The sequence below is a fragment of the Phoenix dactylifera genome, chromosome 13 (assembly GCF_009389715.1).
Source record: "Phoenix dactylifera cultivar Barhee BC4 chromosome 13, palm_55x_up_171113_PBpolish2nd_filt_p, whole genome shotgun sequence".
Taxonomy (NCBI): Eukaryota; Viridiplantae; Streptophyta; class Magnoliopsida; order Arecales; family Arecaceae; genus Phoenix; species Phoenix dactylifera.
In genome coordinates this window covers 8,495,240-8,519,054 of record NC_052404.1, presented here as the reverse complement: position 1 = coordinate 8,519,054, position 23,815 = coordinate 8,495,240, and the positions used below count along the sequence as shown (strand labels likewise).

The 23,815-nt window shown below is 36.9% G+C and overlaps 2 protein-coding genes across 3 annotated transcripts; both read left to right on the top strand.

Moving 5' to 3' along the window:
- Positions 1–698: 698 nt before the first annotated feature.
- Positions 699–4,931, top strand: LOC103722181 (60S ribosomal protein L10). Its single transcript, XM_039132968.1, has 4 exons — positions 699–976; positions 2,965–3,466; positions 3,823–3,904; positions 4,601–4,931. Exons 1-4 carry the CDS (start codon positions 967–969, stop codon positions 4,673–4,675), a joined length of 669 nt encoding a protein of 222 aa, XP_038988896.1. The 5' UTR covers positions 699–966; the 3' UTR covers positions 4,676–4,931.
- Positions 4,932–10,338: 5,407 nt separating this feature from the next.
- Positions 10,339–20,121, top strand: LOC103709722 (putative zinc transporter At3g08650). 2 transcript variants are annotated; one of them, XM_039132966.1, is made up of 6 exons: positions 10,339–10,445; positions 11,320–12,295; positions 15,917–16,201; positions 18,306–18,434; positions 18,649–18,746; positions 18,908–19,718. In XM_039132966.1, the coding sequence occupies exons 2-6, from the start codon at positions 11,828–11,830 to the stop codon at positions 19,716–19,718; spliced, it is 1,791 nt and encodes a 596-aa protein (XP_038988894.1). In that variant the 5' UTR covers positions 10,339–10,445; positions 11,320–11,827. The 2 variants fall into 2 exon arrangements, with proteins under 2 accessions (XP_038988894.1, XP_038988893.1); XM_039132965.1 differs by lacking the exon at positions 10,339–10,445 and adding an exon at positions 10,452–10,691 and having other exon boundaries at positions 18,908–20,121.
- The last annotated feature ends 3,694 nt before the right edge of the window (positions 20,122–23,815 follow it).

The window sequence follows — 23,815 nt, the reverse complement described above, 5'->3', positions numbered from 1 at the left end:
AACTATCCCCGAACAAAGTTATAGAAGGACTTCAGAACCCTTCAAACTTATTAACAACCTCGATACTTATATAGTATAACACTACCCCTTACGTTGGATACCTTAAGCCATTTTTTTGGACCTTTAATTTTCTAGAACGAAAAAAAAATCTAGCGTATGAGATCCATCTTGTCACAATAATTTTAAATCAGCCACCTGTCTGCATAGAAGAAATTTTTCAGCTCTAAAAGAGAAATATTGCAAATCTCATAGTTATCATATTTTGTGGAGTAATAATATATTTCATAGTATTCTTAATATTTGTAAGTTTATATTTTTTTCCTGATTAAATATTATTTATTTTCCAATCTTTGAATCAATCAAACATTAGGTTAAGCTACAAACGAGCTTGATTCAGGTCTATTATAATCTCGAATTAATTTTAGCTTGATTCGAGACTATCAAACCAATGGATCAAACGTAATGCTGGCTTGACATGATATTAAGCTCGATCAAATGATTAATAAACTAAGCTTGATAAATAAAACAATCTTCATTTGTCCGAAACTCAATCAAGGTTGGCTCGAGCACATACACTAACCTCACATGCCAAACTCTGGTTGATTAATAAATCAAATCAATTCATTAACAAGAAAGTAAGATGAATTGATATAATATCTTGTGGCTTTAGAGTTTTGAAGCGTTCCAAGGCTCAAAGAAGCTGAGATTTGCGAGGAGAAAAATAATGGCATGACGCACTCACACACGTCAAAGGAAGGATGGAGAAGAAGCATTTCGCCAGTTCAGTTGAACGGTCGGCCCATCCTAATCCAGCTCGGGCCATTTAAAGCTGGAAGCCGGTTTGGGCCGCCTCATACCCGCTTTAGGGTTTTGAAGCCGTTTCGGTATATATATAGAGGGCATTCGTGTCGCCCTTAGGTTTTCCACCGCAGCCGCTTTCGCCCTCCTTCCTTCATCGTCTCAGCCATGGGGAGAAGTAAGCATCCCAATCTCTCTCGCGGAATCCCATTTTCTGATAGCTCTTCTCGATTGATATCCGTTTGTCTCCGATTGATGCGCTAATCTTTCCTGAAAGCGGGGAAATATTAGAGACGGATCTGGATGTCGACTTGATCCGATCGTTGGAGTTATTTGATTCGATATATGGTTCTATAATTCGTTGGAATAATTTATCTTTACGATCTTCCGAGTTTAATCTTTTTATATGAATTCGAGTATATGAGAACCGGTTTTCTTCGTAGTTTTCGCTCTCTGTAGCTAGGGCTTTCTGAAGCCCTAGAAATATTGTTTTGGGATTTTTTTTTATTTTTTTGGATCTGAACCTTACTTTGCTTTGGTTCTGTTATATGCTGTAGTTTCGTAGCCTTCTTTTTTTGGTATTATAGTCTTTTATTGTCTTGTTATGTGGTTTTATTGTTTCGGATGTTGTATATTTTATCATGACTATAAGATAGGTGATATGTGTTAAAACACTTTAGGATATGTTAGAGATTTGTTTGTAGACGTCGCGGTTTAAACTGCTAGAATGGAGCAGAAGTGCATTAAGTTATTTTTTTTTCTTTTTTTGTGGCGAAGGAAGATTAAATTCTTTGATCTTAAAGAAGTGAGATGGCTTCACCTCTAGTACTTGCTAGAAATTGCATGTGTTGAACATAATACTTATGAAAAACAAAAATACTGTGAAATCATGGATCTAAGTAAATGGAACCATAAACTTTACCGGACTTATTACGAAATGAAATGTTTTTTTTTTCTTTGGGTGTTTGATGGAGATGGGAGATTTTTTATGATGCCCATTTATGTTTTATGTAAAACTGATAATTTGCTGATGAACCAACAGCCAGGATTGCATTTGTGATGGAATAGATATAATTCATTAACAATATTATGAGGGACCAAATTGCAGAAGGTGGAAATATTACATCGATTATTCAACTCATGAATACTCAACCTTGGTGGATTAGTCTTTCTTTTTTGAACTAGTAGTACCCTCACTCTGAGTATGATGTTGTCTATCTTACTAAGTTTGGATGGGCAACTTCTTGTGTCATAACCTATCAACTGAGCATTCATGTAACAACATTGTGTGCTATTCCCTCTATGAATCATGTTCATTTTGTGGGCTTGTAAGTTGACCACAGTTTTCCTGTGCCTAGTGGGGGTGTTTATAAGCTTTTTTTTTTCTCCTTCAAAATACTTCCTCATATACTTTCTCATATCTGGAATCATTATAATTGTAATAAAGCACCTCTGGAAAGAACTGGATAGTTCTGTGCAAAAAAAAATGATGTGGTCTAAGTTAAGGGAATCCAGGATCTTCAAGTAAGTTCACATGATTTATTACGCTTATCGATTCTTCATGCTGTGTGAACTTTTAAATTGTAGAGTAGAAGGTTTGGTTTTGGTATCAGATCATGAACTTGTGTTCCAGTCGCTTGTGTATTAACTATTGATTGCTTTTATTTAAAACAGCTCTTTTTTATGATGTTGAGACAGTTATTCATCCATAAATTGCATCGTTAATTTCAATAGTGGTTGTACAATGTAATGAGACTTGTAACTTATTCAATTTGTACAAGTTGATTGATAATAACATAGAAAACTGATCAATTATGTGCATTGTCAGTGAACACATGTTTATGACGATAGTGTCAATAGGAAAATGTTCCCATCAGAACATCTGATCCTATATCTGCATGTTCAAATGTAATATCTAGTTAATGTTATAATCCAAAATCCTAATGGCGACTCTAAATGTTTAGCTCTTTTTACTGAACAATGGGATGGGACTGCCTTTTGCAATTGCCCGAAATTTATGTTGAGGTCGCAGGTATACATTACCTATATGCTGGATTTTAATTTCTATCTGATTTTTCATTAGAAGCAAAGTTTAATCATGCATGGATCTTGCAGTTGTTATTTGAGAATATATTATAATCTGGCTCCACACTTTCTCATGTGCAGGACCTGCAAGATGCTATCGCCAGATCAAGAACAAGCCATACCCAAAGTCACGGTACTGTCGTGGTGTTCCAGATCCTAAGATCAGGATCTATGATGTTGGGATGAAGAAGAAGGGGGTTGATGAGTTCCCCTTCTGCGTTCATCTGGTGAGCTGGGAAAAGGAGAATGTAACCAGTGAGGCTCTTGAGGCTGCTCGTATTGCATGCAACAAGTATATGGCGAAGTATGCTGGGAAGGATGCTTTCCATCTAAGAGTGAGAGTGCATCCCTTCCATGTGCTGCGTATCAACAAGATGCTTTCATGTGCTGGAGCTGATAGGCTTCAGACTGGAATGAGGGGTGCCTTTGGGAAGCCTCAAGGAACATGTGCTAGGGTGATGATTGGTCAGGTCCTTCTGTCTGTTCGTTGCAAGGATAACAACAGCAATCATGCACAAGAAGCTCTGCGCCGTGCCAAGTTCAAGTTCCCTGGCCGTCAAAAGATCATCATCAGCCGAAAATGGTATGTGTAAAAAAGAAACGCTTATAATTTACTAATATTCATGTATGTTGATAGATATGCACTAGCTATTGGCTGGTGGCCTTTTGTTTCTCTCCCTTCAAAGGAAGCAATAAACTAGTGGGGTTGTATTTATAGAAGATGGGATCGCATATATTAAAGTTGGGAGTGGAGGTGTGAATTTGGTCTAGACAAGCTGTTTACCATATAACACTTGGGATGAGCATAGCTATCTGTTTTCAAGTTTCTAACTAATATTAGAAGGCATTGTGTTCTATGGGAAATGCCATGACATTTTTTTCCCTTTGACACAGCATTTGTTTTCATGAATACTCATGTCACGAACTTATGATCTTCAGGGGCTTTACAAAATTTAGCCGCACTGACTATTTGAAGTGGAAAAGTGAGAACCGAATTGTCCCAGACGGCGTGAATGCTAAGGTACGTTTTCAGATACAGTTTAATGATCTCTAGCTCTGTCATTTCCCTGTTCTTATATTCACACGGTAACCAGTGGATTCCTTCACCCTATGCACCCATGATTCAATGTGCTTGTGTATGCTCAAAGTCGAGATGCTATCACCACTTCGTAAGGTAGCACCTGATCACTGTAGACACTTGTTAGATGCTTAGGCTGCTCCCCCAACACCCCCCCTCCCCCCCCCAAAAAAAAAAAAAAAAACACACACACACACACACACAGCCCCCCTTCAAGCATGGGAAATTTTGTCTGGACAAGATGTGATGTCAGCATGGAGTTGCTGCTATTTTTACGTGGCAGAGATCTTTTGTCAATCCTCAACCAATAATTTATAGTAATCCAGTCTTTGTCAAAAACAATCATCACAAGGTTCTTGGCGGCCTCATCCTGTCATCATCTTTGTCCTGTTTTTTCACTTTGTACCAAAAGTGGTGATTGAAATATCTTAACTGGTTAGTTCATATCTCCTTTCCTTTGATTACAAACCATTCAACTGCTATCTCACCTCATGAATCTGCTAGGGGAACATTAGTTGGATTGTAGCAAATAAATTTAGCAGAAATTATTTCTTTTGAAAATTTCAATTGCCATTTTAATTTTGCTTGCAACATATAAGGTAAATTCTGATTCTATTATTAACATTTTGGATGGTGTAGTTACTTGGATGCCATGGGCCACTTTCTCAGCGCCCACCTGGAAGGGCGTTCTTGTCACCTGCAAAAGCTTCTTAAGATCTCCTCCATTACGGAACAAGGACAAGGCTGTTGATCTATCAATTTCTGTTGTAATGTCCAAGATCATGTTGGAGTTTAATTTTCTATTTAGTGTGTTGCCTTTTGCTGCATATGACTGCTAGGTTTACCTGTTATTATGGATATTTGTTTTTTGATCCTGTGCTTGAACATCTTGATTTGTCAGTTCAGCTTTTGAACCTGCTTCTGTTGAAGTGTTATGAAATATGAAATAAATTCTGCACCTTGCTTTCTATCGTGCTTATACTTTAACTACATGGATCAGTGGGAAACTCGTGTGTGCATTGACATCTGATAGGTTTTCGCCTTTTTTTTTTTGTTTTTTTTTATGAGCTCGTTTGGTTTGCGGGAAGCATTTTTTATTCTAGGAATATGATTTCTGAAAAAAAAATTCTAGGAAGAGAATATTTGGAAATGTACTTTTGGCATGGGAAAGTGACAGATTTTCAGAGTGTTTATGTTTGGTTGACTTTTTTGAAAGAATTATGTGTAATTTTTATTATACTCTTAATAAAAATTAGGTTTTTAAGGCCTCTTTAATGGTAAAGGATTTTTTTGGAAAAAATAAAAATTGAGTGATTTCTGTCTCATAGGAAAATAACTTTTTCATGTTTCTTATGGAAAATGCTTTTTCATGAAATGTGGGAATCATATTCTCATGGGAATACAATTTTTTCATCTCTCTTTTGAAAACTCTAACCAAATAAGAGGTATCTCATTATTTTTCTATTAATCACACTTTTTCTCTTCCTTTTTCTGCGAACCAAACGAGCCCTATTAGGTAGCCTCCTCACAGTTATTCAGCAGCAACAAGTGGGTGGGAACAAAGTCTTTATGACGTTGGGACAACTCCAGGAAAAAAGTAATGAAGGTTTGGATTCTCCCACTTCTTGCTGACTGCTCCAGCGTGCTGAAGAAACTAGCTCCTCCAAATTTCTAGCATGTAACCGATTAATCTAGCATGAGCTGAGCACCTGTTTGCGATAGAAATGGTTGAAAAAGCATGCCCATTTACCTTTATCCTTCTTCTGACCCGGCCTCTTCTTTTTTCTCCTGAATAGGTGCTTTTCCTTTTTCTTTTGACGAAACCGGTTGAGGTTCTGAGGGCTCCCCGAGTTCCGCTTTTCCGGCTTCTCTCGCTGTTTCGGAAAGCTGGTCCATTGGTTGAGTGTATAAAATACTTACAATCAATATTTTATTTAAAAAGAATATTCTTATAATACTCCAAGTAAATAATAACCTTCATATTAGTAAAGACTAACGGTGTTATATAGCTTAAACCTTTTTCTTTTCTCAGATATTCAAAATAATCTTTCTAAAGTGCGGATGAGAGAACCAGACTGCTTCACACCTGAAGGGACGATTAGAGGGTTTAGCAGAATGCATACCTTCCATGTAAATGATCATAGGATAGTAGTCTGAGGTGGTACGAAGCATCTCACTTGGAATGAGAAGAAATTTTTTCGATCTTGTACTAAGGTATACGGAACAACATACCATCATTCAATATAGGTGGCTTTTGGCTCATCACACGGATCCTCTCCCAGGACCGTGAGAGTAGTTCAGTGCCTCTACCACCTGCCTCTCCCCGATCAACTTGCTTCTCTTCTTTTGACTGACCGGGGAAGATCAAACACTTCAATCAATGTGAGATTCGTTAATGCCTCACGCGTATTCCACTCGAAGGTGACTATGCTTGTGTAGCTCTTTCTGTGGCGGGTGCAGGGACGGGTGCGAATAGAGTACAGTGCTTGCTCTTGTGCCAGGCAGCTCGAGAAGGTCAAGTTAGAAAGAGTAGGAGCCCGTCTTCCAGGAGCCCTATTCAACCCACCAATTTGAAAGCTAAAAACAGAGGATCATGATTTATCACCTAGAGGCAAACTCATGAGACTAAAGAACTCCTTCAAACACATCAGAAATGCCCAGAAAGTCATGCCTAATAACACAAAGGTTTATGCAAGGTAATAAAATTTCTCTAGTATTGTAGTTTGATCTTAATCACATTGTCATGGCTATCTTAAGCATTCAGATGGAATACTTACCATCTTCCTAGGTTAATTAAGAGACAAAAGTGTTTAAGTTTTCCATCTAGAAAACTCAAACAACAACTATGATCTTGTTAGCATCAAAATGGATTGGAACGAGAATCAAGATGGCTCAAAAGTTAAACGTTTGAAAAATTAATTAAATAGAGAACTATTTTTAGAAAATTAATTTTTATGTAAATGTAAAGGGGAGGGTCTGAATTAGGTTTTGAAGGATTAGAGCATTTCCATTCCCTCCTAAAATGGGAATGGGAATGGAACTACTCCCAACCAAATAGCTGGAGTGGAAGTCATTCATTCTTCTTTCCATTCTAGAGCCCAACTCCCCCCAACAAAACTTGTTCGTAATGCATGTGTTGCGCTAGACTGATGTTATGTATCCGATGTGTTCGTTTCTTTTTCTTTGATATTCATACTTCAGAGCAACATGTAAAGAATTGGGATAAGTGAAAGAAAAAAAATAAGTTTTATGAAATCGAACTCTTTGTTTCTCTTTACTTTTTTTTATTTTTTAATCACCTTTATCTAGGATTTATTGTGATCTCTGTAGTGATGGTGTGGAAGATTGCCGGCATGTGATTGTACAATGTTCATTTGCTCAGCAGTGTTGGAATCAGCTAACTATGCTCACTGAGCTTCATCTACCCCTTACTTCTTTGCCGGCATTGATTGTTTGTTTAGCTCATGCCCAGGTAGAGAAGGGGGTGAAAGCAATGATGGGTAATATGGTTTGGTTGATATGGAATGCTAGAAATTGCAGAATATTTCAGAAGCAAAGTGCTCCTCCGCATCGCCTGGTTATGTCTCATTTTCATGATGCAAGCAGGGGATTTAGCATTCACACCCAGTCAAAGCACTGAGGCAGCTTACAGGTGCTTTCCAGCACAATTTTCCTCAAAATTTTCTTTCTTGGCTGCCTCCTCCTTTTAGGGTGTTAATGATCAGCTTCGATGCCGCGGTGCAAGGAGGTGGTGCAGCAGTAGCTTGCATTATTAGAGATGCTTATGAAATCTTTTTATATTGAAGGTAAGAATATTTCAATTTCTTCTGTTATGTAGAACTAACAGCAGCCAGGTTGGGACCATGAGTTACAAGGGGATTCACTTATAGTGGTGGATTGGATTTCTCATCCTTCTTCCTGCAGGGTAAGAATACTTTGGCTACTAAATGACTGTTCCCAACCTGTGTAGTCTTGGTCATCTAAGAGGGCCCTTAAGAGGGATTGTGTTTTTTCATTCCTTATAGTTTCAAGATAACTACAATCATAGTTCACATAATCATATCTTCAATAGCTGATATCTATATATAATAAACACATAAATATATTCATATCAAAAATTATATAGAACTATATTATCTCACACAAAATCAAATTTATTAAATATTAATTAGAATATTTTAGCTGCCAAGTGTCTGGTTCAAACCGGTGTAATCTCTCGCGTTTATCAGGAGCAGAATAGGGATGCGGATTGGTCATCTAAGAGGGCCCTTCAACGGGATTGTTTTTTCATTCCTTATAATCTCAAAATAACTAGAATCATAGTTTTACCTAATCATATTTTCAATAGCTGGTATCAATATATAATAAACACATAATATATTTATATTCAAAAATATATAAAACTATATTATCTTATGCAAAATCAAGTTTATTAAATATTAACTAGAATATTTTAGCTACCAAACGACTATTTCCAACCGGTGCAGTCTCTCATATTTATCGGGAGCAGAATAGACGGCGGATTGGTTATCTAAGAGGGCCCTTCAGGGGATTGTGTTTTTTCTGCTAGCGATATGCCCACATCCTTGCAGAGGATAGGATGGGAGTTGGTTTTGTCCGACAAATATTCTTAAAGTATCCTTCACTGGCTCTGTGTTTCTCAGAGATGTAATCATTCACTGTACCAAAAAAATAAAAATCATCTTTATCTTGGATTTGAATACTAACTGGAATGAGCCTTTATTTGAATACCAGACTTTTTGATCAGACAACTTCCCCCCTCTTTCCCTTGCTACTTAGCTATTGCTAATGCTCTGGATTCTCTATTTATTATAGATTATAATCAGGCTTCACTCCCAACATCCAAAAAATTGAGAAAGCAATGTTCAATTATGCTCCCTTCTCCTTCTTCAAATCACCAATGATTTAGAATTTTTGTTCCAAGTCTTTGTTCTTTGAATGATTCTACGAAGAAACTCAAATTTCTACACCATGTCAAAAACTAATAATTTTTTCAAGGCCATATGTAAATTTTGTATGTATTTTCTTTTCTAGCTTCTTTGTCGGAATATGAGAAGAGTGTGAAATAGTTAGACTGATCTAACTATTTGACCACAATCTTGATTATTGACTTAAGGCCAACTTCGTTGGATTTGTTGGATTCGTGGATTGGTACCCACTGACCTCCGTGTTGGTTGGGTCAAACCTGCTTCACGTCCAACTATATGTGGAATTTTGACCAAAATCTTGATTATCGACTTGGGGCAGCTTAATTGGATTTGTCTGATTCGCGGATTGGTGTCCGCTGACCCCCCTATTGGTTGGGTCAAACCTACTTCCATCAAAGAATCTATACCTATCAACTCAAGTCCCTGATTGAAATGAAAAGTCCTGAATATATGAGTTATTGGATTGATATTGCCTCCTCCATCCTCCCATCCTTTCTATTTTTTATACGATGCCAATGTGTTTCTTCTCTACTTGTTCAACCCTCTTCACGGGCAATGATAAAGTCTCTTCTCCTCATTCCACTCTCCTCTTATAAAATCACGAGCTTATCTCTTTGTCAAAGTAAGGCTGAAATCAGATCGAATATAAATCCGATGCTAGCATATCCATATTCATATTTGTTTTATTCGACGAATACAGATATGGATACAGATATTAGTCGGATGCAAAAATTCACACCTATATTTGTTTTAAACGGATACAGATACAAAATATATATCAAAAATATAGATATAAATACGAATATAAATCGAATAATTAAATTTTATGACCACAAAATCAAAGATATTAATAAGTAAATGATAAATCAAATTAATAGTAAATTAGTATGGTCATTTATTTTTATTAAAAGTATATGAATGTCATATAAAATTAAATAGAGTTATAAATGGAATCAGATATTTAGCTATGGATTGAATAGTTGTCGATTCACATCCATATCCATTTTTTTTAGACGGATATGAATACGGATATAAATATTAGTCAGTTGTTCAAATTTCTATTTATATCCAAATAGATTCGGATGGATATTATTCATTCCACTTTCATCCTTTGTTGTCCTTGTTTGTCCCTCCGCCAACTATTACCATATCTTTTCTCTCTTCCAAACAATAAAAAGCTAAGTGGGCTTAGGATCTGATAGTCATTGCCGTAAGTAATAGAGCTTTTATCTTGGGAGCTTTGGCCGGTAGATATTAGCTAAGTTGATCCCATGTCCACTTCAAATCAGCATTGCCAGCCAGCTGGTATATCCGATTATGTTCGTACTTAAGCGTTGTCGGTCTCTGGACTGAGTTAGAATTCAAACCCGACCCCATATTGGCCAATTGCCATCTCATATAGTACGGAGTTTGAGTTCATATCATTTGAGATCTAATATTCCACATAGCGTACGGATTAGCGGCCGACATAGATATAAAACGATATATCGGACCAGATCTCGGATGAGGATGACAACCACCACTGTTTTTTTTTGGTAAAAGTATTTTAAATTGCTATTTTCCTTTTTTACCAACTACTGATGAAAGATTAGGGTTTATTCGTCCACAAGATTTCTCCTTCTCCCCTTGTACGTGAAGTCCTGGATCCCGGCTTTCTTCGCAATCTTATTTGTTTTTCGAAAACTTTGGTGGGGATCGCGTCGGTGGTTCTATCTGCAGCCCTAATTCCGTCAATGGGTTGGATTTCCTTGGATTTTTGGGAATCTTGGAGCCAATTGGAGGTAATTGGCGAGATTAGGGTTCTGGAATGAAATTTGTCTTTGTTCTAGGTTAGCTAGTTGGAAAGTAGTTTTTAATAGATCTTTCTTTTGGTAGAAAGAGACATAGAGGGTTTTCCCCTTCCTTTGTTTTCCTTTTTTGTTGAATGTGCGATCAGAATCCCTTTGTTTGCATTCTGTCAGGCAACTCGAATTTGAACCGGTAAGGCATGTTAATGAATGGTGTAAAGGGAGAAAAAGGGATTTTGATGAGATATTTTTATATAAAAAACAATATTTCAGTCAATGTATCACGCATTCAACAAACCCCCATTTGCTATTCCTGATAATTATCAAGTCTGGGATTTTTATTAGATAAAAACTATAGATCTATATATTAGTTGTATTTTAATCCTTCATCAGATTGGAACTTTGGTCGTATGCCACTTAATTTAGCTGCGGGAACTGATTTGGAGTCTCCTGGTTCTGAATATCTGTTCTTCTTGTTCATAATAGCTGCTTCTTTTTAAATAGATTTTTTTCCATATGATTCTATTAAGTTCTTAATTTTGCTTTATTTGATCTTGAATATATTGTAATTCAATGAGTTCATGGAAGTATAATCTGATCTCTGTATGTTTTGATGGTACAGTGTTGATTCATCTGAGATGCTACACTTGATGTGACACTCAAATATCTCACTGGGTGTTGTCTGTCCTTTTGAATGGAAGGATCAGTTGCACCACATTCCACAAGTGCTTATGGACCATTGTTTTAGAATATCTGGTTTTGTGTATATCGACGTATAATCTGCAGTTAATATAGGAAACAGTCAATCAGAGGAGGGACTTGCTGATGCCAACACTACATCTAATCTGTAGTTTATATGGGAAACAGTGAATCAGAGGAGGGACTTGCCGATGCCAACACTACATCTTTGAGTTGCAACATACCATGTTAAAGATTTCTTAGTGATTCATATACAACCCGGTGCATTCTGAAAGGTTAGTTGCTAAAAAAATTGCAGCATTATATGAACCTCGGAGTTGGATACAAGAACAAGCATTTTCTGTTTTCTAGCTGTATATGGACTGGTAGATCTAACCTGTTTCAGGCAAAAGCAGGGTTGGATGCATTGATGTTGAAAATTATTTGAATAGATGGCCTCAAGGCCAAGAATCCTCCTACCATTCTTTCTAGTATTTGTTTTACTGCATGGTTCTGCCATTGCAGAATCTGAGAAACAATTCATCTGGAGCTCTCGGAAAGCTCCTCATAGGAACTTAGAAAGTGCAGTTATAGATGGAACTGGCAGAGAAGCCGAATTTGGTACCTCTGAGGATAGTTTTCAAGGGTTTGGTGAGAGGAAAGCTGCTAATACCAGAGTTTCAGTTTCTACAGTTGCATGGCTTACTCTTGCCATGGCTGCAGCAACAGCCTTGGGCGCAATTCCGTTTTTCTTTGTGGAGTTAGAGCCACAATGGGCAGGTGTATGCAATGGGTTGGCCGCCGGAGTGATGTTGGCTGCTAGCTTTGACCTAGTGCAAGAAGGACAGATCCATGGCAGTGGAAACTGGGTTGTTATTGGAATTTTGAGTGGGGGGATTTTCATTTGGCTTTGTAAGAAGGTATATGATCTTCTTATCCCTTCATGCCTTTCTTCCTGCGTAATAAATGATGTTGCATATTGTTCTTCATTTCAACAAATGTGCATGGATTATTATTATTATTATTATTATTTTCTTACAAATTTTTTCCAGACATTGTCACTTGGGCATTTTTATTACTTCTAACTGGTTTGACTTCTCCTCCACATCTTAGCATCCATGTTTTTCCTGTGCCTCTTTTGATATAGTCACATGTACTTTTCCTAATCTGGTCTCTTTATTCGTCTTCTGTCTTATCTTAGTCAATTCACAAGTTTCTTTCCTTATTAGTTAACCTAGATCATCATAAGCTGTGCACTTAGCTTAACCAGTTTATGTTTATATTGTTTCAAATCTATTTTAAAGACTTCTGTGTTATTCTTTAGAATCGTTGACTTTGATTTTTCACTTAATCACCTTGGAGTGGTCAATTTTCCATCACCAGCCTTCTCTATGTGTGTGTTGCTTTTATCTAGATCTCTCAGGAATTCAAATTGAAACAATCTTAATGCTACCCAACTTCGAAATAAACTCATCCCTTTTTCCATGTTGCCCTTTTGTGTAGGCATCATTTTACAATCTTTGTATTTATAGAGCTCTTCAGTTGTCCGAAGGAATATTTCTGTGACATTAAATCCACTTCTAAATCAATAAATGTGTTCCTTTCTGTTTTGCTATTATGAGATCATATATTGCTGCAAACTCAAAGATTGAATCCTGATTTTCTTCTGACATTCATACCTTTGTCCACCATGTATCTTCGCACATCTTTTACTATTACTTTCTTTACTTTCTTTACCTTCTTTACCATATTCACCCTCTCTAGGCATCTAATTTACTTGATCGTATATTTGCTTCAGTACATCTATTTTCTGTGAATGAAGCTATCATTTTGCTCCTGCCTTATGGGCTTCATACATATTATAGTGTTATTTATCTCTTTTCTTCTTCCAACTTGATAGTAATTAGCCTATGATTTATACATGTCATTTGAATCTTCACCTTGTAAACTTCATTTCTAAAATTATTCTTCTTGCTCCCACACCCTTTTTTCATTGGATGCGGCAAGCATTGTTTTTCATGCCTCTACAATTTGGTGTTGCCATGTAACATCATTTCCACGGTACAGTGAGTTAATTTCTTGGATATTTTCAACGTTATTTAGGCTAACTTGTGGCATGTCAATTAAACGGAAACAACATAAGTAACGCTTGCCCACAAACAGTGAGTCTTTAGGCAAACCTTGCTCTCATGATAATGGAATCATGCAACACAGCAATTCTTACATAGAATGCCTTGGTTTTAGCCAAAACTAAATGCAACAATTAAGATTTATACATAATTTGAAAGGCTTATTTGCGAGTAGGTTTTAGCATGAAATCAAACCTTTCAATTTTTCTTGTTCAAGCTTGACATCATCATGGTAATGTGGAATGTAATATATGTGAATGGATAAAATTGATAAATGAATAAAAAAAGATTTAACAATATTGGCTCACTATTATCAAAAGGCTTAATTATGATTATCGATATCAAAGATTGTTGAACCATGCTGAACCAGCCGGTTTGAAGCGTGCCAACCTGGCCATTTTGGGGCGTACCGAACCGGACTAGTCGGTTGTTAGCACGGTTCAAGGCCTCTCTTCGAAACAATAAGTTCCTCCTTAAGGATCCTTTGAAACCCTTGCCTCTCCTCTCTTTTCTCCTCTCGCCTCCTCCATCCCCCTCCTTACCTCCTCCCCTCTCCAATCTCTCACCATTCTCTTCCCCAAATCCAATCTCTTCCCTCTCTCCTTCCATTGCCTCCCTATTCTCATCCCGATCCTCCCTACCCATTCCGGTGGGATTCTAGGGTTTCTGGGGTGCCTAGGGCTGGATGATGGCCCCGATCCTCTTTGGACGACGATTCTATAATGGGGGGACCATGATGGGTTGTGGCGATGGTGATGCCGACTATGGATCCGGCCTCTCTCTGGCTTTTCTCCCTCATCGTGAAGCTCGGCCAAGTGAGTCCTCTCTCTCTGCCTCTCGCTTTATCTCCTTCTTTTTCTTCCTCCCTCTCCTTCCTCTTCGGCCCTATCTCTCTCCCTCCTTGTAGTTCTGGTATGCTGTGGTTTGGTAACTAGTGCCATACCGTTCTAGTCACTAGCCAATATGTTTGTTAGTACCGGTTCTACTTACCTTGATCATATTATTGGATTAAATGGCCTCCACATTCAATTCCCCGAAGAAATATGTTCTTGCTTCTTAATTTGATAATCGTTAAGTTTGATCGTCTTTATCTCGTGATCATTAGTTGCCTTGCATCTTGTTAACAGGACTTGACGACCTTCATGTTAAATATGCCTCATGAGCTCCTGATTAGTATGGGAATTATAACCTCTTCAAGGAAAGGAAACTGTGTTACTGCATTTTACCCATGTTGATGCTTTCAGCTAGTTATAAGCAAACAGAAATTCTGTGGACTGATGGATTAGCTTGTTCCCTTTCATCTATGCAACCCTCTTTTGTTATTTGTTGTAACACAAGGACGTATGTCTATTTTCTTGTTAGAAGATGAAGAAAGATATGTTTTTGCTACTTTCACACTATGTGATCTTTCAAGTCTCAACCAGTGAAGTGTGGGTTGAGAATTTTTTCCCAGCATTCTCCAAGATGATATTCTGCTCAGAAGGTTCAGAAACGACGGGTGTCAGAAGGATTAACCGGTTATGGAGACTTTATATCATTTAAGTACATAAACAGAGAGACTGAAATATGGTACATCGTACTGGTCCGAACTGGATGATACGGGGCATACCGTACCGTACTAGTTTAATATCGGTATCCGATATGGGTGGCATATCGACATTCGGTACATCAAAAAAATTTTGTACCATACTGTACCGACATTGTGCTAGTGTGGCACCGGTACGGGGTCTGGTACCGAGATGGCGAACTTTGGATTGGAATAAGAGTAATTCACTCTCTTTCCATTTAAAAGGATTTTCATCAAGTTAATCATTAACTAGAGAACAAAGTAATAAACTCAAAAGGGTTACATCAACGCTTAAATCTTGTATCACTTGTAAAAGCCTTTGTGGTTACATGATTACCCATAGAAGAAGCACTTAATGGAATGAGCATCGTTAATCTATACTAGGACTCTGATGTCACAAGTTCAACTGATTTAAAAAATTACATACATACATACATAAATGCACACACACACACACACACACATATATATATATATATATATATTCTGTGGATATGTATATATTCTTGGTAAGCACTAGTGTCTCTAATGGGGCATGGAATGTGAAATAAAATTCTACATCTTTAGAGCACCTTTATCAAGCATCATTAAGCTTCTGCTTTAGTAAGTTGTCTGTTATCTTTTCTGTATGAATTAGATGGAGCTGTATTTAAATTTTCCTTTTCAAAGTGCCTGTTGTTGGTGATCATATTTCCAAGACAATATGACCTGCATCATGTTTGTCAGTATCTGGTCCACTGCTCATTATATTACAAACAATTCCTAAATGCAAACTTTTCTTTGTCATTAGGTTTGGATTGTTTATCAATATATGTGCTAAAATAATGATAATTCTTTCTGTGCAGTTTCTTGAGCAGTATGGGGAAGTAAGCATGCTGGACATAAAAGGTGCTGATGCAAGTAAAGTTATACTTGTAGTCGGAATAATGACCCTTCATTCCTTTGGGGAGGGTTCGGGTGTTGGGGTATCCTTTGCTGGCTCAAAAGGGCTTTCTCAAGGTCTTCTGGTTACGCTGGCAATAGCTGTGCACAACATACCTGAAGGTTTAGCTGTGAGCATGGTTCTCTCATCACGTGGGGTCTCTCCTCAGAATGCGATGCTGTGGAGTTTCATTACATCGTTGCCTCAGGTAAATTGTTTACATAATTTTGCTTATGACTGGACCTCCATCAATGCATAACTAGATGTATTGATTGGAAATCTGAGATATGGCATTTATGCTATTTTAGCTTTCGTTTTTTTTCTCGGATAAAGGAGAATGTGATTTTTATCTTTTTTTTCAGTTTGACATTTTCATTGTTGCTCACCAAATTTTTTTCCCTCATTATCTTCTCAAGTGTTGCGCAGGTCTTCTGTGCTTTCTGTGATGATCATTATATCTTCATTCTTTTCATAAATTCTTCACTTGTCTTAATAATAAGCCTTTTGCTGTATGTTTGTGCTTGCCCCTAAAAATGGAATTAAATTAGCATGAAGAATGCCAAGACCAGAAAAGCCTGGGCATCATATATTTGTCATCATAGCCAAGTAAACCTATAAGCCTTGTCCTCTTTGTCAACAAACTATTATTCACAAAATGGCCATTCTCCAAGATGTTATGGAGACATAACAGTCAGAAAGGATGACTAAGAAGTGATAAAAGAATTTAAAATAACGTTATTTTGTTGAAATTAAAGTATTACCCTGTTTTATTGGACATTCTTAGCCATTATTAAAAGATATATTGGCATCTATCTGCATAATGAATATTTTCTACTCATGAGAATATCCTAATTTTTAATATATGCATGTGAGTATATGCTATGGATATTTGAGAGAATAAGTTGGGGATGCCACCTCCTGGGTTCAATCTCGACACTTCTTCAAGAGGCTGCTATAAGAAGGAATGCCAAATGGCCAAAATATGTCTGGTTATAAAACAGCTGCAATGCCAGATAACAGCCAATATGACCACTACAACATTGTTATGACAGTGACGCATAGGTCGGGATTGTTACTGATAATGATGTTGCAAAAATAAGATGCCTTGAAACTGTTATTAAGGTCATTAATTAAAACCATAATTTGGGGTTAGAGTAAATATTTCTTTCTGTACTATTTATTGTTTTCAAAAAATATATTTTAATGTATATCTCTTCCTCGTTGTAGATTGTTATCCTTGATATAACTCCTTTTTTGTTGACATCATGTCCAGCTTTCACTGCCCATAAAAAAGCAAGCTCAATCAGTTTTGGCTATGTTTTGTTCTATCATAGTCTAAGTTCTTTAGCTGAGAGAAAGTTAAAAGTTGTTCCATGTACGTTTTAACAGTTCACTGTTGTACAGTAATATTCAAGGTCTCAAATCATTTACACTAGAGACACTATTAGTAGGAAAACTTTTTTTTAAAAAAAAAATATGACACTTCTTTAGATCCAGGTTGCTTCTCTTTTCTAACATCAGTATCCGTATCTTGTTTTGTTGCTTTATGATATCGTTGCTAGCGTTTATTGCACAAGACATGACCGTATTATTGGTTGTGCATGCCTATCACTTTTTATCTTCTCTTTTTATTTTGATTTTCTCATTTGTTTCTCTTGTTTTTGTTGCCCCACAAGTTCATCTCGGCTCCTTCCTCCTATATTTTTTTGATTACTGAATATTAGCCAATGCTCCAATGCTCCACTTCACAACATTTTGGAAAATAACAAATCTTTACATGCTTCTAGGAGAAAAATCTCCATTAATTGTGGAATTCACGCTCTTTTCCCTCTGTTATATGGGAACCACCTATCTAATTGCTTATGTCAATTAGAATTCTGCCTTTTTTTTGTTGTTAGAAATCCTGTTACACCTGCCTCTTTTGTTGCTTTAGACATATCTATTTCTTTCTGCTTTGAAATCCTGCTGGCATTTGAGGAATTCTATCAACACATGACAAAGGCCTCCAAATTGTAATTATTACTCTTAAAGATGATAACTTTTGCACTAAATTTACAAATCTTTTAATCAAATCATATTTTTTACCTGGATATTGGATATTGTTTGGGCTACTTCAATTTTAAACGATAAACATACTTGAAAATGTGTTTAATATACCAACTTGCATTACATCTATTCTGCTTCCTAGTGGAAGGAAAAATAAAAGTGATGGACATGCAATGACTAAAGATTTGAAACTTTTTTATGTTTCTGTTTCTATGTTTTCTGCAATATTCTCGTTAATGGCCATTGGACTTCTTGCTTTATTCTAGCCCATTGTGGCTGTCCCTTCGTTCCTTTGTGCTGATGCATTCCACAAGGTACTTCCTTTTTGTACGGGCTTTGCTGCTGGGTGCATGATCTGGATGGTGATAGCAGAGGTTCTTCCTGATGCTTTTAAGGTAATTATTTAACTGATCAGTACATTTATCTTTATGCGCAGCATAAAGTAAAAATAGATGTGCATGACAAAGTTTTGTTCAAAGTTGCAGGAACACATGCATTTCATGATCATTGAAAACTATTGTGTGCTACTTATCTTGCTATGAGTTCTCCATGCATTATGCTTCTTCACTTGGTTTCATGTGTCATGATAATTTGCTTTCTCTTTTTCAGGAAGCAACTCCTCCTCAAGTTGCTTCTGCAGGCACGCTGGCCATAGCATTTATGGAAACCCTGAGCACAACACTCCAGAGTTTTAGCCATGGCTACAAGTAAGTTCCTATTATTTTTCTATCCACATTTTTTTAAAAAAAAGATTGTCGCTAAATCCAATATAGAGAAACTTGAAAACTTATCCTTTTTTGAATATATGTGAGTGTTTTCTTGCACGAGCCTTTGGTTCTATCCAAAATCTGTTTGATTTGTGTTGCAGCTCAGAGGATGCCTCTGGCTTTTTAGTATCACTACTATTTGGTCTTGGGCCATTGCTTGGTGGAATTATCCTCGTCACTTTTTCTCTTGCCTTCTTGCTGCAACATTCTCTTCTCACAGGCGTGGCCTCTGGCATTGCATTTCTTCTTGCTGCATGGAGGCCCCTACAGCTTCTAGTGTCTTCAAAGATGGGGTTCTTTACCCTAACATTGTTGCTCATCGCCGGTTCTGCCTTATATCGCATGTTCACAGCTAGCATCTTAAGGGTGGCTCCTCGCAAGAAGACTTCTGTCAATGACCTTGCATCTTCTGGTCTTTCAGTGAGTGCCCTTACTCTTCAATCATTCTTTGCATGCGGGGCCATCATCCTGCATGCCCTAGCAGAGGGGCTTGCTCTAGGTGTGGCAGCCCCAAAGGCTTATGGGCTTGGCAGACACATGGTTCTACCAGTTTCGCTACATGGGCTGCCACGAGGTGCAGCTGTTGCAGGCTGCATCTTTGGCGCTACCGACAGCTGGCGGGGAGCCTTAGCAGCTGCTGCCTTGACTGGATTTGCGAGCCCTATCTCTGCCATTGGAGCTATACTCGCAGGCATCGACTACAATGGACTTGATTATTGGATGGTTCTTGCATGTGGAACGATGCTTCCTAGCTTTGGCACTGTTTTCCAGCGGGCGCTGAAGTTGGACACAAGGAAGAGCACCTATGGGCTTCTGATGGGTCTCGGATTTGCCTGCTCGTGTTTAACATCCACCAGGTTGGTTTGCCTGCATACGCCCTACTGCAATTCAGCACCAGAGGCTGTCACATAGATGTGGACTGAATTCTTTTTGTTCTTGTACTATGGGTGCACTTGTGCACAGCTTTGTATCGGCCACCTGATTGCTTTGGAAGCCTACAGTCTGGAGGGTGAAACACAGGCCTAGAGAGGCTGAAAATATTAGGAATAGAAAGTTCTCATTAAGTTGATCATGTAGGTAAATACAGTAGTTCCATCAGTGGCCAAGAATCTCTGTAGTTTTTTGGATCAATAGAATGGAATTTCAGGATGGATTTGGGTGGAGTGCGGCATATACCGAGGCTTTTGTAATGGTAGTGACAGGACATCAAACACAAAACAAGCTACTTTGATCCAAGTGTCTTCTGTAAATTTAATTGAATGTAAAGAGTTAATTTCTCTTGTTTGGTGGAAATCACATTCTTGTTTGTTGTGCTTATGGCGAGATTGCAGCAATGATCTGAGTCTGACAAGCTGTGCATCTTTTGTTTGGCTGCTAAATAATATAACACAAAACAACTAGTTAGGAGTAAAGCTTTTAAATGGAATAACCTTATTCCGGACTGTTTAAGCTAAGTGGGAAAAAGATGGGGCGGCCGGCCTGAAAAAAAAAATGGCTGCAAATATATACTCGATGGAATGGTTGTATGACCAAGCTTTTTTGTTTGCCTCGCTTATGTGGTAGTTTATATACGAAGGAAACAAAGCTATGAACTTTGGCTCTTCCAAATGGGAGGGCCTCCTGCAAATCTTTTATTTACGTGGCATCGTGAGACATCGGCATCCTGACCTTGTTTATTTTTTTCTTTTCTTTTGTCTCTTCCTCCTCAAAATTGGAAATTTTCAATTCCGGTCGACTGAATTTCTAAAAATGAGATTCATCATTTTAGAGATATCAAAAGAAGAAGAAAAAAAGTCAGAACAAATGAAACAAAATATACGATAGAATTAGAATATTTATTGTATGAGGTCTACCTAATGCTAGATGCAGAGGCGTATAATAGATCGATATGAATATCATAAGCTGTTCCGTAATAAAACCGGTTGTTGCTGATACCTTCTTTAGTTTTCAGGTCTCTCGAGCTGAGGAAACTATATTATGCTAATGACATGGGGCTATTCAGGAAAAAAAGCGAGCAATACTACAGTAACTCAGAAAGATCACTCAAAAAAATCACTCAAAAAAATCACTCAGCTGCCTTGCACCAGTGCACTTCATGATGCCAATCCAAAGGGAGCAATGTGGATGCTTAAAGACTTTTCTATATGCTTCATTATGTGGTGCACTTCGTGATGAAAATTCAAAGGGAGCAATGAGGATGCTGAAAGACTTTACATGTTTTGGCTGTTAAAGCATCTTTAAAGTAAAATGAAATAGGGATGGAGAAACCTCCACAAACATATGGACACAATTGGCTGCCTGAGTATACCTCACCAAATGTTTTATTATGTAAGCTTGATTGACGGCAAGAACATTAAATTAAAACTGACTTGCTCTCCCCCTTCCCTTCTCCAACAAAAAAAAAAAAAAAAAAATCTGTGCAAAAAAACTAATTGCTCTTCAACCATGCAGCTGATTTCTAAATTTCTCTAACTACATCAAACTAAGTTCCAACTTATCAAAATTATCAAATCTTGTCGGTTGATTTTATAAATTTTAAATAAAAAATGCTTTATAGTTTATGAATTTTATAGTTTGATATGTTTTTATTTGTTTCATATTAATATTCTAACTTTTCATTTTGTCCCATGAAAGTGCCTGTAATATATGCACATGAAAAGTTTATCATAACATGATTACAAAATTAGTAACTCTATAATCAATTAATCTTTGTATTTGGCAATAAATCTCATAAAGTTATGCCAATACATCTGCTCCATTTTCCTTCTTTGCCCATAGCTCATTACTCGACAAAGAAAGCCACCAAAACCAATCTCGCAAAGCCTCCTATCACTGCTCCAATAAATCTCCCATGCCATGGATCCATCATTCTTGCCTGAGCTCAATAATTTCCTTGGCCAGAGAAGGAGCAATTCCAGTAGATTAACAGCAATGGAGAAATGCCCATGCCGGTAAGTCGAGCAAAGATTTTATTGGGAAATTTCAGTAAATAAGATAATTGTGTAGTTTTAATCTTACAATTACCCATAATTTTCACATGCTCCTTGCAGTTTTTTTTTTTTTTTTGATAAAATGGATGACGTATACAAATCTAGTATGAATAGATCCAAAAAAAATTAAAAAATAAAATATTACAAAAGTATAAAGGCACATAGGATGAGTTCATCCATAAGGTACCACCGGAGTGTTCCGCAACAAAGAAGATCATCCTAGTAGAATTTTAAAATCCTTATGGTGGGTTCTTTGGTCCTTTCATTAGAGCCTCAAGACCATCGACATGTTGCTTGTCTCGACCACCCTCGGCTTAGAAAAATCCATGCTCACTCGCAACCAGATGAACCATGTAATCCTGAGAGCTACCTCCAAATATATTACATGCAATGGTCCCAAGAGATGATTATATTATGCGATATATATACTCAAAGAATAATTTTATGTTGGATAATTCTTCCAAAGTTATAGGGCTATGTTGCTGAGTTTCTTAGAAAGAGTTGTCTCGAGTATTCTCTATCTATCCACTTGTGTTAGTTTCAGGTACATGTACCTTTTGTTGAAGATCGTTCAAGCTTTTTCTGAGAGTATGGTATGGGTTACTTTAGCGCCATAGCGCCTAATACTTGAGCATTGGCTTGAGGCATTTCCTTTATCCCTTCTTACCCTAAAAAAAACAAGGTCATCTTGTGTCCTGAATTGATTATCATCTTTGGCCTAACCTAGACTCCTCCGTCCCTCGAAACTAACAAGGAGTAGTACAGGAATATTCACATGTTATCAATTAACTACGCCTTTCGGCCTGATCTTAGGCCCTGACTCATCCTCTGTAGATGAACCTTATATATATATATATATATATAGAGAGAGAGAGAGAGAGAGAGAGAGGGGGGGGGCATGTTTCAATTTATATTGAGTTACTTAAATTATTAAATATTAGATATTGCTTCTTTAATGATTTTTCTTACAAAATGTTTCATAAACTTTCCATCCCGATTAGTAGTCTAATAATAAATAGTACTTATTCTTATAACTTGGGGCTCATCCTAGTAAAACCTCTATACTTAATGATAAAAAATGATGTGTTTAAATCTTCAATGATGCATCTTGAACTATTTAGACTTGGAAATTATAATGTAGGAGGGTAATTATAATGCAGATGGATCGACCTCGTTTTTTATGTATTTCTCTTATGTCACTATGCAAGAAACTAAAACATGTGTCAACAAAGGGCGAAAAATATAAAATAGTTAATACGAAATGATATATGTTTGAGTGACCTATTGTAGAAAATTTAGATGCTTGAAAATTTTAATAGAATTATTTACAAGATGCATGCCAAGCTCAACAACATTCGTTTTTTTTTTCTTGATCTTTATTTCTCTAAATTTTAGGGACTTCAATGATATTTTATGTTGATATATTTTCTACTGGCCTTGAGAGCAATTGAGGTTTGGAACAAAATAGGACTGTATGGAATTATAAGCTTGTTTTAAACATGTACGCTCAATATAGAAATAGATCAAAGCTAGTTGATTATTTATAATATCTACTTCTTACGTACATGCGATGCTTCTCATATGTCGACAAGTCAAAATAATAAAAATATAATCTATGATTTGAAACTAAAAAAAGATTCAAAAGCCATCTATCCCATGATTCGTAACTTCTCTGCAAAAAATAAAAAAAAAATTATTTATACTAGTAGATTGCTTAAACACATTGAATAAAATATGTAACAAAACAAACCCAAATGTGCATCATGCCCTAAAATTCCAATGCCACAAAAAGAATTCCGTAGCTTCGTATTGAGTTTTTTGTGGGCCTGTTGTTGTATAACTTGTATCTAGCACCAGATTGAGTGCACACATATAGAGGGCTGATTTCATAGGAGGTCAGTATGTCATTAAAAAAAAGGTCTAAGTATAAGCCACCCATATTCCCCCATATTCTAATAGTCCCACAAACTTGAGGGTATGACAATAGGATGCGGAGGGTATCTTTCTTAAAAAAAAAAT